General features: G+C 51.8%; 1 protein-coding gene and 1 pseudogene across 7 annotated transcripts in view; both read right to left on the reverse strand.

Annotated features, from left to right (window-relative positions):
• Hip1 (huntingtin interacting protein 1) overlaps positions 1–19,089 on the reverse strand; it is a 118,402-nt gene that overhangs the window by 63,468 nt on the left and 35,845 nt on the right. The window contains exon 1 of one of the 7 annotated variants that reach the window (XM_040731226.1): positions 8,547–8,730. The exons of the other annotated variants lie outside the window; for them this stretch is intronic. Coding sequence (XP_040587160.1) covers positions 8,547–8,564 — 18 coding nt within the window. The 5' untranslated portion in view covers positions 8,565–8,730. Of the gene's footprint in view, positions 1–8,546; positions 8,731–19,089 lie in introns of those variants that run through there. 7 annotated transcript variants of the gene reach the window in all.
• On the reverse strand, positions 1,711–4,781 carry LOC106021958 (annotated as a pseudogene).

Below are 19,089 nucleotides of genomic sequence, written 5' to 3' on the forward strand. Positions count from 1 at the left end.
AGATACTAGCACTGTGCCACTGAGCTGTATATCCAAATCTCACTAACTTTTTGCAAATCGCTATTTATTTTTGAGACACCATCTCATTTAGCTCAGGCTAGCCTTGCCGTGCAAGCATGAGGGCCCGAGTTCTGTTCTCCAGCGCCTAAATAACAAAAGAGAAAGGCCGGGAGCAGCTGTGTGCCCATCCGCATGCGACTCCAGGGCAGGAGTGATGATGGAAAGAGGAGACAGGACACAGAAGGGAGGATTGTTGGGGACTCCTGAGCTTCACATTCTGTGAGAGGCTCCGTCTTAAGATAACACACCTGAAAGCCGGGCATTGGTGGCGCACGCCTTTAATCCCAGCACTCGGGAGGCAGAGGCAGGCGAATCTCTGTGAGTTTGAGGCCAGCCTGGTCTACAAAGTGAGTTCCAGGACAGCCTCCAAAGCCACAAAGAAACCCTGTCTCGAAAAACCAAAAAAAAAAAAAAAAGGTAACACACCAGAAAGCAATAGAGCATCTGAGGTCTCTCTCTGCTCCACAGTAGAATACATAGGCACATAAGTACACAAACACATGCATGCTACACACCATTATGGCCTGAATGCACAGGCACAGACAGACAGACAGACAGACACACACACACACACACACACCACTATGGCCTGAATGCACAGGCACAGACAGACAGGCAGACAGACAGACGCATGCATCATTATGGCCCAAGTCCTTAAAATATAAAGAAATGAATTTTAGCTGTGCACGATGGCACAGACCTGTAATTCCAGCACTCAGTAGGCCAAGGCAGGAGGATCTCCGGTTTGATACCAGCCTGGGCCACACAGTGAAACCGTCTCTTAAGAAGCAGTAGATGGATACGGTGTCTCGGTGCACACATGAAGGCCGCACAGCGACGGTGGCCGGCGTCGGCACATCAGCTCCGCTGGGTACACTGCAGCCCTCACTGACTTTTTACCAAGCATCCTGCTTTGTGCCAGGCAGTGATCCACATGACTTTACGGACTCTGGTGAGTACACTCCTCAGCCCTGGAAGGTTCTAGAGACACAACAGGGAGGGCTCCAGCACTTGAGGAGTACAGCTCTAGAGTTCAGTCATCCTTGGCTAGGCAGTGAGTTTCAGGCCAGCCTGAGCTACCCAACAGATCCTTTCAAGAACAAACAATCGAACAAACACAAAGGGGCCAGCAAGATGGCTCAGCAGGTAAAACCGTTCGCTGTGTAGCCTGACAACCTGAGTTCAATCCCCAGAGCCCAGGAAAAGGGCGGAAGAGGGGAGAGAGCCCACTCCACAGTTGTCCTCTGACCTCCACAAGCACCCTCCACAAAAACAAAAGCGTCTCACCCACACAGTAATAACTGGTTTAAATTAAATAAATAAAGAGTTTGCTTTTTTGTTTGTTTGTTGTTTGGTTTTTGTTTTGTTTTTAAGGTGTGAGTCAGCATTTAGGAGGCATGGCAGGCAGATCTCTGAGAGCGAAACTAGCCTGGTCTATATGACAAGTTCCAGGCCAGCCATAGTGACAGTGAGACTCTGTCTATAAAAGAGATGAGAGGGAAGAAGTAAGAGGGAGAAAGAGAATAGAAGAGAGAGAGAGAGAGAGAGACAGAGAGAGAGAGAGAGAGAGAGAGACAGAGAGAGAGAGAGAGAGAGAGAGAGAGAGAGAGAGAGAGAGAGAGAGAGAGAGATGGGTACAAGACCCGATTCTGTCCTTCACGTGGGATCCTCAGTATCACTTTTTTTATATTGGGGGAGTAGAAAAGAAAACAGCCCCTATCCTGGGCCCTATTCAGTGGCAGCTTCTTGTTCCATACAGTTAAGGGATACTTTGAGGAATAAAAGTTGTTTGGAAAAACGGCTTTGTAAGCTGTGATGGGCAGGAGAGGTGAAGTGTGAAGGCCCCTCACACCCTCCATCTTGCCTCAGACTATGTCCTGGAACCCTGGGGCGGAGAAGGCACTACTTTCATTCCTGCTTCTTGGGATGGTTGACAGTCATGTAGCCACAGAGAACCACAAGCAAAACAGCGACACGCCCAGCACGTTGGCGAAGACGGCGGGCTGCCCGTCCGTGATCACCCTGACCAGCTCCACTAGGCTCTGATGCCACCGCTGTACAAGCTCCCAGCTTCACACTTTCCCGAACGCTCGATTTCTGTCTATGAAACAGAGCTCCCTGTTTCTGCCCTGCCTCCCTGGCAGGTATGAGACGCTTCATGCACCGTTGGGCATTGTGCAAACACAAACTGTTCTACACATCCACGCTCTTGCCAGGACAGAGACTGTCATCTGCTCCCCAAATGTCAGCAGCTTGCTCTGTCTGTGGTCAAAGTGGGTGCCACCATCCGCCCCTGAATGGCATCTGTACTTCACCCCCAGGTTCAGCATTCAATGGCTCCCCCTGGGGCAGACATTATTCACCAGCGTCATTAGCTGGTGAACCCATTATCCCCACTCACTGGTACCCTCATTCAGAAATGATGAAAGCTGGGAAAATTGACTCCCAGAGCTGTCAACTGAAACACAGATGAAACTCTACTCTTCGGGCCAATCAAAGAACCAAAGGGTTATGGGAAGAATCAGTCACCTTAGGGTCCAAGGAGGCTTTGGGTATCATATTATCACAATAACCACCATGTAAAAATGTTTTCTACTACAGGTGTATCTGGGAATGGTGGCACATGCCCGAAATCCCAGCACTTGGGAGACCACGGAAGGAGGGTTGGGAGCTCCCAGTCAGTCTCAATCATGAGGTGATAATCGTTCTGAATTAAAAAAAAAAGATTCAGGGCATAGCTCAACAGTAGAGCACTTAATACCTCAGTGAGGTGCTAGGGACATGGCTCAGTGGTAGAACACAAGCCTAGAATCCCCCAGTGAGGGGCTGGGGTGTGGCTCAGTGGTAGAACACCTGCCTAGAATCCCCCAGTGAGGGGCTGAGGATATCGTCAGTGGTAGAGCTCTTTCCTAGAATCCCCCAGTGAGGGGCTGAGGATATTATCAGCGGTAGAGTTCTTTCCTAGAGCCCCCCAGCGAGGGGCTTGGACCATGGCTCCACACTACATTTGCAAGGTTCTAGGTCCCATCCCCAGCATTTCAAACAGTAAATCAACAGACCGATTTCCAGTGGTAGCCAGCTGTTTATTATATTTTTGTTATTTTTTCTTATTTGTTTTGTTTGAGATAGGGTCTGGCTATGTAGCCCTGGCCGTCCTAGAACTCACTATACACACCAGGCTGGCCTCGAACTCACAGAGATCCGCCTGCTTCTGCCTCCCTAGTGCTGGGATTAAAGGTGTACATCACCACACCCGGTTACCGGTTTGTTATAAAAATTTCACAAGCAATCTGTTTCCGACAGTTTTATGTCAACTTGACACAAGTTGGAAGGGAACCTCAATTAAGAAAAGCCTCCATAACATCAAGCTGTAGGCAGGCCTGTACATTATTTTCTTAGTCAGTGATACACAGGGGAGACCCCAGCACATTGTGGTGGCACCATCCCTGGGCTGCTGGTCCTGGGTTCTATCAGAAAGCCGCTGAGCAAGCCAGAAGCAGCACCCTCCATGGCCTCTGCATCAGCTCCTGCCTCCAGGTCCCTGCCCTGCTTGAGCTCCTGTCCTGACCTCCTTCGGTGATGAGCAGTGACGTGGAAATGTGAGACAAACAAACCCTTTCTTCCCTTGGTCGTGTTTCATCACATCAAGAGTAACCCTCAGCCGGGCGTTGGTGGTGCACGCCTTTAATCCCAGCACTCGGGAGGCAGAGGCAGGCGGATCTCTGTGAGTTCGAGGCCAGCCTGGTCTACAGAGCGAGTTCCAGGACAACCTCCAAAGCCACAGAGAAACCCTGTCTCGAAAAACCAAAAAAAAAAAAAAAAAAAAAAAAGAGTAACCCTCACTAGGACACAATCCGAGGACAATTCTTAAGAACATATGCAAAGCCTTCATTAAGTGGAATCTACGTTTTAAGCATGGAAGAAAGTTTTTTATCCTAACCTACACCAGAATCATCTGCAGCAAAGCTAAAAGCTAAGGAGTTTAGCAAGACTTGCACAAAATCATGCAGCACTTAGACAAGGTGGCCCAGAGGGCAAAAGGTGCTTGACTGTCATCTGAGTCCACAAAGGACCCCCATGGCAGAAGGGGAGAGAGGTGACTCTTACAAGTTGTTCTCTCTCTCTCTCCATATTCATATATATGTAAATTTAATTATTTTTTAAGACTCCTGCAGAGAGTCAGGTGAACTTTAATCTGGCAATAAAGACCACCATGGGGTTCAAAACCTCAAGACCAGTAATGATAGGTTCTCTCAGGGATGTGGCTGGGATAATGGGTTAGGGGTCACAGGGCTACCAGAGTGAGGTTACCAACTAGACATGGCTCAGGGAGGAAGGGTCAGAGCAGAAAGCAACCCAGGCCTCCTGTGGGAGGGGAAGCAGGCACAGAGGGCTCGGGTTGGGAAGGCTCTCTTAGCTACACAGCCCAGGGTCTGTGTTCTTCACAAAGAATCAGGGACAATGGTTTCTGGGCTGGGCACTGGGGGCTGCTCAATGATTAATGAGAATCAAGTATCCCTTTTGTTTAGACTCCAAGCTAAAAGGGGAGAGAAGCCATCAAAGCGCAGCCTCTGTGCCTACAGTTCCCAAGAGCCTCGCCTGTCCCGAAGCTCAGCGCCGGGGCTGGCATTTGAGGCCTTCCTGGGCCAGCCACAACGAACCAGCCAGCTGTTTCCTGATCTCCAGTCTGTGCCCATTCTCACCCAATGGGCTCTGCCCATTCCGCTGCCAAGGAGCAATGCCTTTCGATGCTCTAGAAGAACCAACTCCACCCAGCCCTCCAGAGCCAGTCAGGCCATTTTATTTTATTACTCTGTGTGTGTGTGCGTGTGTGTGTGTGTATTTGCACATGTGTGCACTTGTGTGCGTGCCCAACCCTGTGAACGCACGCAGAGGCCAGAGGTTGACATCAGGATCTCTTCCTCAATCACTTTTCCACTTTTTGTTTTGTTTTTTTTCCGAGGCAGGGTTTCTTTTGGAGCCTGTCCTGGAACTCACTTGGTAGACCAGGCTTGGTCTTGAACTCGCAGAGATTCACCTGCCTCTGCCTCCCGAGTGCTGGGATTAAAGGCGTGCGCCACCACCGCCCGGCTCCACTTTTTGTTTCTAAGCAGGGTATCACTATGTAACCTTGGCTGGTCTCGAACTCACTCAGCTCCACCTGCCTCTGTCTCCACGGGGCCGAGATCAAAGGCGTGCACCACCACACCCAGCTCTACATTACTTTTGAAACATGATCTCTCACTCTGATCGGGTAGCCTGGATGGCCAGCAAGCTTCTGGAATCTGCGAGTACAGGGTTGTAGCCACCTTGCCTAGCTTGCATGTGCATGCTGGGGATCCAAGCCTGCGTGTATGCCTCTGAGCTAGCAACTTTACCCACTGGACTGTTTCCCAGGTTCTGTAGTCCAGGCTGGCGTCAAACTCACATAAATCCAATCGCTTCTGCCTCCCAAGGGCCCAAGTGCTGGGACTAAAGGTGTGTGCCACCACCATCAGGCCCAACTTATTTTTGAGGACAGGATCTCCCAACTGGCCTGGAGCTCCCTGATTCCCAGCTCCCAGAAAGCCCCAGTGATCTGCTCGAGACCCCTTCCCAGAGCTTGGATTACAACTGTTCATACTCCACCCAACTTTCTCCCCCAAGTCTGTCTCTCTTGTGCAGCCTCTGAACTCTGCTTTTGAGCCTCCGTGGCCCTTTTAAACCTTCTGCTCAGAGCCCGCACAGACAGCTGCCTGCTGTCCGGCCTGTCTGCCCCAGGGAGCAGGAGGCCTTGGGCTCTCTTTGTTTGTGTCCTTCATCTTGGTATAACAATGATAGGAACTAAACAAATGCCATGGAATTTACGAGGGATAGACAGAAGCAGAAGTAGTGTGACTAAAGACAGGGATGGGAGCTGGAGAGATGGCTCAGAGGTTAAGAGCACTGGCTGCTCTTCCAGGGGTCCTGAGTTCAATTCCCAGCAACCACATGGTGGCTCACAAACACCTACAATTCAATCTGGTGCTCTCTTCTGGAGTGTAGGCAGAACGCTGTATATGTAATAGATAAATAAATCTTAAAAAGAAAAAGACAGGGATAGGCCAGGTGGCTGTACTCAAGATGGCTCATTGAGTACAGGTGCCTGAAGACCTGAGTTTCATCCCTGGAACCTGCCTGACAGAAGGAGAACTAACTCCTGACAAATTGTCCTCTAGCTACCACACATATTCTATGGCATATGCATGCAGACACACAGACGCACGCGCGCGCGCACACACACACAAATAAATGGGATATTTATTTTTCCTGACTTTTGGAGATAGGGTTTCTCTATGTAACCCTGGCTATCCTGGAACTCGCTTTGTAGATCAAGCTGGCCTTGAACTCAGAGATCCGCCTGCCTCTGCCTCCTGAGACTAAAGAAGTCCCTGACCCTGGCACGTTAGAAGGAACGTGAATGGAAGCTCAGAAGCCGTCTGGAGTAGCAGCTACAGGACGCTAAACTACAGCGCAGACATGTGTCTTGGGACCCTAAACTACAGCGCAGACAGGTGTCTTCAGTGTTGCTACGACACCTTCAGAAAACGCCAGGCAGCCACGTTTCCCACCATGCTGTAGAGAGGACAGCTGGATGGAGTCGGGTCTCTCCTTCCACCGTGTGGGTCCCTGAGATCAAATTCACGTCATCAGGCCTGGCAACAGGTGCCTCTACCCACTGAGCCATCTTTGTAGGCCCCTACGTTGTTGTTGTGATATGTGAGCTGTGTAGAGGTCAGAGGACAACTTCCTGGAGCTCGGTCTCTCCTTCCACCTTCGCAGGGGTTCTGGGAACCGAACTCATGCAGTCAGACTCGCACGGTAAGTACTTCACCGGCTGGGCCCATCTCACCAGCCCTCCTCCCCATTCATGTTGCTCCTACACCTGTGCGGGCGTGTTGGCGGTGCCTGTGTGTGTGCAGGTCCCAGTGAGCACGTGCACATGGGGCCAGATTAAATCTCGGGTGTTCCTCGGGTGCTAGCCACATTTTTTATAACACAGCCTAGAACTTGCAAACGAAGCTAGACTGGGTAGGCCAGCGAGCCCAGGGGCTCCACCTGTCTTCACCTTCCCGGAGTCGGGAGTGCAAGCGCACACACCTGGTGTGTTTTCACAGGGCATCAGTCTCTGCCTCTCACGCTGGCAGTGTATGGATGGATTCGCTCTCCAGCCTCAGGAGGGCTTTCCTTGAGGGTTTTAAGTGGTCAGCAGTACAAACACAGGCAATGGGGGCAGGGCCTAGCCACTTGGCACTGTCCCACTGAAGGAAACTTTATCTTCACTGGAAGTCGACAGTTCAGGAAACCCCTAACCCTTACCACAGGGTGCTGACACTAAGCCTCTTGGGTCTCCTACCAGAGGAAAATCCACACCTGTCTCCACGCTTTGGTCCAAGACAGAGGGCCAAAGGTTATGCAGGGGCCAGGCGGACTTGCCTTCTCTAGGGTATGTCTGCACCCTGAAAATGCAGCCTCTAGAGGAAATTAACCGCAAACCTTCTCAGTAAGCTGTGAGTGCTCAAGTCACCGACAGCTGGGCACAGTCACGTTCCACGTCTGTTGCTGTCTCCTGCCTCCCTGGGACTCCCAAAGTCAGAGCCCGCCATTTAGGGGAGCGTACCTCTCCAATTTGCACCAGCCAAAGATGGGGAACCAAGGTCTAAGCCAGCCAGAGTGGTAGTGGTCTCCCCTGGGGAAACCTGCAGTGCCCTCCTGAGATACTCCCTCCATCCCTCCAGGATCCCCCAAATGACATCCTGACACCCGCTGAGAGTCACTCGGTTTTTTTCTCAATGAGCAACAATTTTGGCATCTCCCGCAGTATTTGGAGTGGGGGCGGGGCTGCCCTAGGGCAGGGAAGAGACCCCCCCATTCTAAAAGAACCAAAAAAAGATTAGATACTTTAACGGGTCAAGAAAGGCGAAGCTGAGGCTTACAAGTGACCACTCTATAACACGGCCTTTACGAGGGCGCGCGCGCGCGGGGTTGGGGGTTCGTCTCGCTCCCGCCCCCGCACTTTGGCCAAAGCCGGGATTTCTCCCCGCTCGCCCTCCCGGGGACACCTGTACCTCCCAGCCCACAAACCTTCCAAGTGGATTCCCAGCCCCGTGCGAGCTGGGGGCTCCAAAGGGACAGCAGCAGCCCCCGTTCCTGCTGCGCTGCCCTCCCTGCACAGCCTCGCAGGTTGACTAATTTAGGAAAGGGAGCCCGGCCCAGGGCAGCCCTGGCAGCAGGCGAGGCGGGAAACCGGGAGCCCCAGCCCCGCGGGCCAGCCGCCTCCAGATCCTTGGCCGGGTTCTCCCTCTCTCCCAGCGCTCGGCGGAGCGGGGCCAACAGGCAGGAGAATCAACAATCCAGAAAACTTTCAATGGCTCACGCTGCAGACTAGGGGGAAGGGGGGAGAGGGGATGCGAGGCGGCGGGTGGGGGCGGGGAGCTCGGGGACAGAGCCTCAGAGCTCTCACTCACCATCTTGCTCACATCCATGACTGAAGCGGTAAGGTGTCCTCCCCCACACCAAGGGAGATCCCGGGTGCCCCCCACTGAAGGCTGGCGGCGGCTACTGCAGCCCCGGGGGTGCCATGCTGCTTGCTGGCAACGGCGGCCGGCGGGGGCCCTGGTGGTGGCCGGCGGCACCGCGGCTGGACCGAGGACGGCGGGGGCGGGGCGGGGAGGGAAGGGGATGGAAGGGGAGGGGAAGGGCGCCGGCGGGGGAGGCGCGGTCCCTGCGTGGAGCTGGAGAATGTGCTCTCGGGGGAGGGGGGAGGGCACGGGGAACCCCGAGATCCTCCGCAAGAGGTGAGGACACCCCGCGATGGATTCCGGGACCCTGAGGTCCCTAGGAGCTCATCGGGGAGGGTGTGATTTGAATAACAAAAGGTCTCTTTTCGGCGGCTGCCCTGGCGGATGGGACAGGATCACTGGCGAGCCGGGAGCCGGAGGGCGCCAGGATCACTGGCGAGCCGGGAGCCGGAGGGCGCCAGGAAGTGTGTGTGTGTGTGTGTGTGTGTGTGTGTGTGTGTGTGTGTGTACACGCATGCAAGCATGTGCGAATGTGTGTGCATGCACGCGCGCGTTTCCGTGGTGGGCTCGGCGGGAGTCAGGAAGTGCGGGGGGTGGGGGTGGCAGAAGGGGCGGGAGAGATACCCCTTCAACCACGAGTGTGCACATTCCAGTGAGGGCAGGGGTCCAGCCCCTTGTCCCCTCTCCACTTGGCTTTCCCCCCCATGGACAAAGAGGTAATTGAGAGGCTGAGGCTAATCCCCAGAGGCCTCCCAACGCGAGGCTGGGGGCTCCAAACAGATGGGCAAATGGAAATGACGGTACCGGGTGTCGCCCCTTTCTGGAGGAGGGATTGGCTGCCTGGCTTCTAAATTGGGCGTCTACGCCCTCTCAGGACCCCTACCTTCATAGCCCAGCCCTGCCTCCCCACCAACTTCCCATCCTTAGAGAATCCCTGGGCCTCCGCTCTGGGAGACGCAGCTGGTGCCTAGAGCTGGACTCCAAGTGAAGGCTCCTTTGGTGTTAGGTTTCCCAAGAGACAAAAGCCTGTCATCTTCCTCCTCCCAAATCAGAGGCAGCCTGGTCCCGGTGTAGTTACCACGCCAGGGACCTGACAGTCCACTTTAGGGCCAATTCTTCATTACACACGGAGGAGACTGACCCAGAGGAGAGTGAACTGACCCCTGGTAATACACCTCAATACAGACAGTACCCCCAAGCCCCAGAGGGCTTCCAGAGATGCCCTACAGTGGGAGCGCACAGCTTTTTAAAACCTTGGTGTTTTGTATGTGTACGGTGCATAGGGAGAGGGATGACACGGGGGCTGGAGGGCACATGTCTTCATCAGTCCCTTTGTGCACATACATGTGTCATACATAGCACAGGTGTGGCTGTCAGAGGGCACCTTTCAAGAGTCCATTCCCCCCTTCCGTCACGCAGGGTCTTGAATGGGGGATGAGGCTTGGCAGCGAGTGCCTTCTTGCCAGTCCTCCGGTGTCTTTTGAGACAGGGTCTCTCACGGATTTGGCTAGGCTGACTGGGCAGAGAGTCCCAGGGAAACTGCCTTTACTTCCCCAACCCTGGGATGGCAGTGTGCCCGGCTTTTCACAGGGTATGGGAATCTGAATCCGGGTGCTCTTGCTTGTGTGGCAAGCTCTTTGCCAAGCCTGCACCCTCCCTTTAAACGATTGTTTATGTTATTTGATGCATGTCTTTTCCCAACATGTGTGTCTGTGTGCCATGTGCGTGACCCTTGGTGCCTTTAGGAGCCAGGAGATGGCACTGGATTCCCTCGAATTGAGTTGCAGATGGCTGTGAACCACAACGTGGATTCTGGGAACTGAACCTAGGTTCTCCACAAGAGCAGCCAGTGCTCTTAGTCTCGGAGCCATCTCTCCAGCCCCTGGCTTTGTTTTTTAAGATGGTCTCACTGTGTAGCCCTATAGCTGGCTTGGAACTCTCTATGTAAACCAGGCTGGCCCCAAAACCCTGGAGATCCGCTTGTCTCTACCTCACCAGTTCTGGGACCAACGGCCTGCAGTGGCCATGACAGGATCTCTTTTATGAGACAGGGTCCCCACGAAGCCCAGGCTGGCCTCCACTTTATTGTCTAGCTGAGGATGAGTTTAAGGTTTTCAAAGGAGGAAGGGATAGGCCCCACCCACTACCAGGAAGTAGACTCCAGGCCTCTTTGTACCTACCGGAAGGAGCCAGCTGGGCAGGCTAGCAGCCCCTCCCTTTGCAATCAGAATTCTTATCAATGAAGTTGGGGCTGTTTTTTCAGCAAGCCCTCTGGTGGGTGGGGGTGAGCAGATCTACAGGCAGAAGTGTGCGCAGGAGCTAGGTGTGGTGGCTATCCCAGCACCGAGGCAGGGATTTTCCGAGTAGCCTGGGCTACATAGCCAGGAGCTACAATCAAAAGATGCTGCCTCAAAAACAGTCAAAAAATTTGTGAACCATTAAGCTTAGAATTGGTTGCCAGATCAAGAATTCCCAACAGATGCTTTTTATTTAAGTGTGGAGTGTAGGCTTTTGTTGTTATTGGCTGCTTTTTATTGTTTTGGGGTTTTGTTTTGTTTTGAGACAGTTTCTCTGTGTAGCTCTGGCTGTCCTAGAACTCGATTTGTAGACCAGGTTGGCTTTGAACTCAAAGAGATCCACCGGCCTCTGCCTCCCAAATGCTGTGACAAAAGGCTTGCACCAATGCCCAGCCAAGGCTTTTTGTTTTTTAAGACAAGATCTCATATACTAGGGGTAGTATTTCTGCTTCTGTTTCTTCCTTACAAATGTGGGATTACTATTCTATTATTATTATTTACACAGAGTCTTAATTGTAACTTGTAACCCTGACTGGCCTGGAATTCACTATGTCGACTAGGCAAGCCTCAGACTCACCTTGATCCACCTTCCTCTGCCTCCAGAGTGCTCAGGTTAAAGGCGTGCATCTTTGTGTCCAACTGTAAATGCTGGGGCTTTATATATACCACCATTCCTAGTTTTAGCGATGCTTCTTAATTCTATTATTATTATTTTGAGACAGGAACTGCTTTGCCCTAGCTGGCCTAGAATTTGGCCTGGAACTGTCCCTTGAGTGATGGCATTGAAGGTGTGCACCACCATACCCAGCTGGGGTGCTTGTTGAGACAAGGTCTTGCTATCCCCTTCCCCACCCTGGAACTCACTATATATAGCCCAGGTTGGACTTGAACTCACAGCAAACCCCTGTAAGAGCCTCCAGAGTGCTGGAGTGCTGTGTGTGTAGGCAGGCACTGGAGATTCGAACATATACTCTTAACCCACTGAGCCATTTCTGGTACCTTTGTCACCTTAGATTTCGACCTAGTGACATAAATTCCCAGTTTCTGGCCTCCAGAGCTGTGAGAAGACAGGATTCTGTTTCTGTTTTTAAGGTAGGTGTGTGTGTGTGATAGAACAATTTGCTGGAATAAGTTCTCTTTCTACCATGTGGGTCCTGAGGATAGAACTCAGCTTCTCAGGTGGTTGGGCTTGGAGGCAAGCACCCTCACCCACTGAGCCATGTCCCTGGCCCCAGAATTCTGATGTTTTAACTATGGAGCTTGTGGTAGCTTTGTTGTAGCGGTTACAGGAGATGCACACGCTGCTCAAAGGTCAGCAAGTGCATCTCCTGCTTCAGCTTCCGCTGCTTGGGGGCTGTGATGTTTTCTGTAGGGTTATTGCACCCTGAAGCTGTGACAAAGGACAGGCTAACTAGAGGCAGGGCTATGACTTCATTTACAAGGATAGGTAAGGCCTGTGCATAAATGCCTTTAAAAAACAGCCTCTGGGCTGGGCGGTGGTGGCGGCACACGCCTTTAATCCCAGTACTCAGGAGATAGAGGCAGGCGGATCTCTATAGTTTGAGACCAGCCTGGTCTACAAGAGCTAGTTCCAGGAGAGACTCCAAAGCCACAGAGAAACCCAAAGTCCTGAAAAACCAAAAAAAAAAAAAAAAAAGCCTCTTTGGGCTGGAAAGCTGGTTCAGCAGGTTAAAGGAGTCAACCAGCTCCTTGAAGATGTGATCTGATCTCCGCATAAGAACTGTTGTACAAGCCAGGTGTTAGTGGCGCATGCCTTTAATCCCAGCACTCGGGAGGCAGAGGCAGGTGGATCTCTGTGAGTTCAAGGCCAGCCTGGTCTACAGAGTGAGTTCCAGGACAGCCTCCAAAACAATACAGAGAAACCCTGTCTCGAAAAACAAACAAAAAAACTGTAGTACATGCATGCCCCCCCATTCTTACAGTAATTTAATTATAATTTCCTGTCAGCCTACCTTGAATAAAAAGCAAATCCTAATCTGGTTTATTTTGCACCAAGCTCCTGAATGTTATGACCTCCTCTCCCCCCCTTGTAGTCTACCTTCTCCCAGCCTTCCACCCCATCTCTTCATCAGGCTGCTCATCTGCAACAATTTACAGTGACCCTATCTCAAAACAAAAACCATCAAGAGGGCTGGGGTGTGGCTCAGTGGTAGAGCACCTGCTTAGAATCCCCCAGTGAGGGGCTAGGGTGTGGCTCAGTGGTAGAGCACCTGCCTAGAAATACCCAGTGAGGGGCTGGAGTGTGGCCCAGTGGTAGAGCACCTGCCTAGAATCCCCCAGTGAGGGGCTGGGGTGTGGCTCAGGGGTAGAGCCCCTGCCTAGAATCCCCCAGTGAGGGGCTGGGGCTGAGGTTCAGAGACAGTGCTGTCCCAGCAGGTGTGAAATCCTCAGCACCATAGTTTTACAGAAAAAAGGCAAGGAGGCAAACATACACAGAGGCTGGCAGATTTGTCCTGGTGGAGGCTGACACCTACTGGTGACCAGATTTGCGCAGCCTAGCCCTACACATGTCACACCAAGGGCCTTGAGTACCAAGCTGGGGCGGGCAGGGCCTTGTTACAGGGTATTGTGCTGCAGAGGTGATAAACTTCAGAGATAACTGAGTGATAAGGTTACTTATTGGTAATCACACAGTCGTCCCTGCTATTGTTTTTAAAAGTAAAGCTCTGTGCAGGGCTGCAGTGTTGACAAAACACCTCTGGCCTGTTGCCTCATTCAGTCTCTGTGAGCCATCAGGGTTACTGGGGCAGAATGCAGTGCTCTGACTTCATGGACACTTGCTGATGGAGTTGTAAGGAACAGTGATGGGGGCCTCGGCTAAGCAGGGATGGGCTGGAGGTCCTCCGTTTTACTTTTTGTATATTTTGTAAAAGATTTATTTTATGCATATGGTGCTCTGCCTGCATGCACATGCATGTACAACTGCATACCAGAAGAGGGCAACAGATCTCCTTGCAGATGGTTGTGAGCCACCATGTTGGGTGCTGGGAATTGAACTCAGGACCTCTGGAAGAGCAGGAGGATTAGAAATTCAAGGTTGCCTTTGGCTACATAGTGAGTTTAAGGCCAGCCTGGGCTACATGAGACACATTTTCAAAACATACAACATGGGCTGGAGAGATGGCCCACCACTTGAAAGCTCTTGCCTGTGAAAGCTTGACAACCCTGGAGCCCACAGAACGGTGAAAGGAGAGAAAGGCCTCCACGAAGTTGGCCTCTCCCAAGTGCTGGGATTAAAGGTGCAAGCCCCTACACCTGGCTATAAGGTAAATCTTTAAAAAGAAAAAGAGAGCAATGGCCGTTCATGCATTTAATCCCAGCACTCGGGAGGCAGAGGCAGGTGGATCTCTGCGAGTTCAAGAGTGAGTCCCAGACAGCCTCCAAAAGCTACTGAGAAACCGTCTCGAAAAACCAAGGAGGAAAATGTAAAAAGGAAAGAAAAAGAACCACCTACGGATTGGTTAAGCATCCCTGTGAGGTGCCTCCAGAGATGTATCCTGAGGGCTCTGATCTAATCTATGGATTAATTATTTAGTGCGTTCATAATATGCCATTACAGAATCAGTCAGAGATAGGGGGTGGGGCCTAGTTGGAGGAAAGTCACTGGGTAAAACTTATTTTTGAAACAGCACCTTATGTGTCTTAGGCTAACCTCAACCTTAGTGTATACTTGAGGATGACCTTTAAAATTTAACTCCTGTGGTGGCGCACGCCTTTAATCCCAGCACTCGGGAGGCAGAGGCAGGCGGATCTCTGTGAGTTCGAGACCAGCCTGGACTACCAAGCGAGTTCCAGGACAGCCTCCAAAGCCACAGAGAAACCCTGTCTCGGAAAACCAAAAAAAATATATAAATAAATAAATAAAATTTAACTCCTGGTCCTGCTGCCTCCACCTCCTGACTGCCAGGGTTACAGGCTGGTCCCATCATGCCCCATTTGTGTGGTGCAAATCTCCACTGCCTTACATTCCCAATACATTCTCTTTCCATCAGTCTGAGGTCCCAGCCCATCGCATTCAGGGTAGACCTTTCCTTCTTAGTTAAATGTCTCTAGAAACACCTTCACAATTTTATTTAATACATTTTGTTTACTTATTTTTTGAGATAGGTTCTCAATGTACAACCCTGGCTGGCCTGGAACTCAATATGTAGTCTAGGCTGGCTTCAAACACAAGAGATAAGCCTGCCTCTACCTTCCAAATGCTGGGATTAGAGGCATGCACTACCACACCTGACGTGTGTGTGTGTATGTGTGTGTGTGTGTGTATGTGTGTGTGTGCAGTGTCAGAGAGAGGAAGGGAGACAGAAAAAGCATAGAGGGTCCAAGGGTGACTTGAAGGAGTTAGCATTCTGTCCTGGGGATTGAACTCGGGTTGTCAGGCTTGGTGTCAAGCATCTTTGCCATCCAAGTCATCTTGCTGGCCCAGAACTCAAGCCTACATCTCATCAAGTAGACAGTCAAGATTTATCACCACAAACAGGGGCAATAGGGTGGAGCTCAGCAACTCTCTTGGCCCAGCTGGTCCCCAGGAGGATGTCCTGGACAGCCCTGGATTTCTTGGACTCATCCTCAGAAAGACAAGCTTAGCATTCTAAATGACACGGCTGTTCCCAGTCTCGTCTCCCTCTGTGGTCCTGAAAACAGCAGACTGTCAGTAGCTCTGGCCGAGTCCTGAGCTGACCCCACAGCAGGTGCCGGGGCCTCAGGTCCCATGGTGACCTGCCACAAACAGTCATCTGTGGAAAGGACAACCCCATATGTGTCGTGTCTGCCTAACAGACCAAAAGGAGGCTGGGCTGCAAACTCCACAACTCATCCTCAAGGGCATGGGCATGGCAGCACCCAAGCCCTGGCAAGGGCAACTCAATAAAGACCTAGTTACAGGGCTGAGGGTGCAGCTCAGCTGGTGGAGTGCTTGCCTAGCGCATGAGGCCGAGTCCCGGCAGCACGAAAACAGGGCATGGTGGTGGACACCCATTACCCAGCGCTCGATATTTGGAGGCAGGTGGATTAAGAGTTCACTGTCATCCTCAGCTAGATGAGTGAGAGACCAGCCTGGGCTCCATGAGACTGTGTCAAACAACAATGGGGTGAAGAGATGGCTCCATCCATAGTCCTTGCTGAATAAATGTGAAGACCTTCCTCAGCAGCCAATGGGGGGACCTGTCTAATCCTCAACAGCCAATGGGAGGACCTGCCTAATCTTCAGCAGCCAATGGGGGGGACATGTCTAATCCTCAGCAGCCAATGGGAGGACCTGTCTAATCAGCAGCAGCCAATGGGAAGGCCAAGCATACAGTGCATGCTTGTAATCCCAGGCGCTGGGGAGGTGGAGACAGGAGGAACCCTGGAGATCCATGACCAGCCAGTCTAGCCTACTGCATTAATTCCAGGTTCAGTGAGAGTCCTTGGCTCCACAGTGAGTAAAGGTATCTGCTGCCAAACTTGATGACCCGAGTTTGATCCCCAGATACCACATGGGGTATCTGGGAGAGAACCCACTCCCAAAAATTGTCCTTTGACCTCCACGTGAGCACTGGGGCATAACGTGTGTGCACATGCGTATTGCACACACACACTATAATTTTTTTTTTGGTTTTTCGAGACAGGGTTTCTCTGTATTGTTTTGGAGGCTGTCCTGGAACTCACTCTGTAGACCAGGTTGGCCTCGAACTCACAGAGATCCGCCTGACTCTGCCTCCCGAGTGCTGGGATTAAAGGTGTGCGCCACCAACGCACGGCTACACACTATAATTTTTAAATATTTTTGTTCATTATGTAGCCCTGGGATATTCTGGAACTCGATATATAGCCCAGACTGGCCCCGAAGTCACAGCCTCTGGCTCCTGAGTGCCGGGATTAACGCCTGATACTGACCGCCTCTAGATACCTGTATGTGCTATCTGCTCATGCACACACAGAACAACCATAAAACAAAGAAGCCTAGTTACTGCTGTCTGAGCCTGCATTGGACACAATAAAGTCTGTGTAGCCGTGCTGTGCCACAGGATGGATGCTCGTCACCGGCTGTGTCTGTGTAGCCCTCTCTGTCACACAGCCTGGAGGCTGAGCCACAGGGAAGACCGTGCCTCACCCAAGCAGCCCATAGCAGTAACGTCTGCTTCCTCCTACAGCCACTGTCCATTTCTGCAAAGACTCCAATCATTTTCTTCTGACTGTCTGTCCTTTAGAAGAGAGGCCATCAGTAAAGGCTGGTCTGCTCCAGGGCACTCTCTGGGCACCAGCGGGGGATGCCAGAGCTGTCCCCGGGGAAGGCTGAGAGCTTTGGCATCAATGAGTAATGAGAAGACTGAAGGACCACTCAGAGCCAGCAAAGGTCAAACGCTCTGTAATCATCCATCCAAGGTCGGTCTGGGGCACTGCTCCCATGAGCCTAGCAGCAACATCACTGACATAAAGTGTCTGGAAGTGTGGCCTCCTAGTCTGGCTAAGGGCTGGTTGACTCCTAGGAGGGACAGCTGTGGAGTTCCAAGTGTCTTCTGGTACCCACTAAAGAGTGTAAACCCAGAGGACTCAGCCACAACATTTTCTTGTACGTCTGTGTGGGGGTGTGGGGGCCAGCAGCCAGCCTTGGGTACTGTCCGTCAAGCACCGTTGCACTGTCTAGTTTTATATCAACTTGGCACAAGCTAGGAGCATCAGAGATGTGGGAGTCTTAATCTATAAAATACCTTCGTAAGATTTGGCTCTGAGCCGGGCGCATGTCTTTAATCCCAGCACTTGGGAGGCAGAGGCAGGCGGATGTCTGTGAGTTCCAGACCATCGTGGTCTACAAGAGCAAGTTCCAGGACAGCCTCCAAAACAATACAGAGAAACCCTGTCTCAAAAAAACCAAAAAGAAAATCTGGCTCTGAGGCATTTTCTTAACTAGTGATCAATGGGGTACGGTTCTGTCTATTGTGGATGGAGCCACCCCTGGGCTGCTGGTCCTGGGTTCTATCAGAAAGCAGCTGAGCAAGCCAGTAAGCAGCATCCTCCATGTCCCCTGCATCAGCTCCTGCCTCCAGGTTCCTGCTCTGTTTGAATTCCTGTCCTGGCTCCCTTTGATGATGAACTGTGATGTAGAACTGTGAACCAAATAAACCCTTCCCTCTCCAAGTCGCTTTGCTCAAGGTGTTTCGGCACAGCAATAGAAACCCTAACTAAGACAACTGCCTACCATATTTAAGTTTTATGTATTTATTTAGAGACAAGTTCTCACTATATATCCCTAACTGGCCTGAAACTCAAGAGACCTGCCTGCCTCTGCCTCCTGAGTGCTGGAACTAAAACGTGCAAGCTACCAATGCCAGGCCCCTGCCTTAGTTTTTCAGATTGGGTCTCTCATTGGCTTGGGACCCACTGGAGGCTAGTCTGCTTGGCCAACAAGCTCTGGCCATCCACTTGTCTCCAGTTTCCTGGTGCTTGGGTTATAAAGCCTTTGTCACTATGCCTAACTTTCTTAAAATAATTTTTAAGGGGGGTGGTGTATTGAGAACAGGCTTCCAGGTCTCAGGCAAGTCCAAAGCTCACAGGGACAGGGCATGCAGGGTAACTCTAGATCCCAGGCCTCTGCATTGCAACCGTTTGAGACCCTGGTCCTATCCCAGGGTTTCTGATGTCACCTACTTCTAGACAGGCTAGGTATCAGCATTTTAAAGCCACCCCAGGACTCTATGACATACAGTCAATGCTGGAAGATTTCTTTCTGGGATTCTGGTTTTTTTTTTCTTCCTCTAGTGCTAGGGATAAAAATCCAGGCCTACACTAGTGGATTCAAGTCAAGGGGCTCTACCACTGAGCCACACCCCAGCCCCTCACTGGGGGATTCTAGGCAGGTGCTCTACCACTGAGCCACACCCCAGCCCCTCACTGGGGGATTCTAGGCAGGGGCTCTACCACTGAGCCACACCCCAGCCCCTCACTGGGGGATTCTAGGCAGGGGCTCTACCACTGAGCCACACCCTAGCCCCTCACTGGGGGATTCTAGGCAGGGGCTCCACCACTGCACCACACTCCAGTTCTTACAGTCAAGACTGGGAACAACCCAACAACCAGAGCCAGGACTCAGGAACCCTACCCTGGTCTTGGCTGGTGCCAAAGGGTACAGGAGAGGAGGAAGTGTGGGACTTCCCTTCCGGTTTCTCCTATACGGGGAATTTCCAAGCTTC

The sequence above is a fragment of the Mesocricetus auratus genome, unplaced genomic scaffold (genome assembly GCF_017639785.1).
Source record: "Mesocricetus auratus isolate SY011 unplaced genomic scaffold, BCM_Maur_2.0 Super-Scaffold_100025, whole genome shotgun sequence".
In the NCBI taxonomy this organism is placed as follows: domain Eukaryota; kingdom Metazoa; phylum Chordata; class Mammalia; order Rodentia; family Cricetidae; genus Mesocricetus; species Mesocricetus auratus.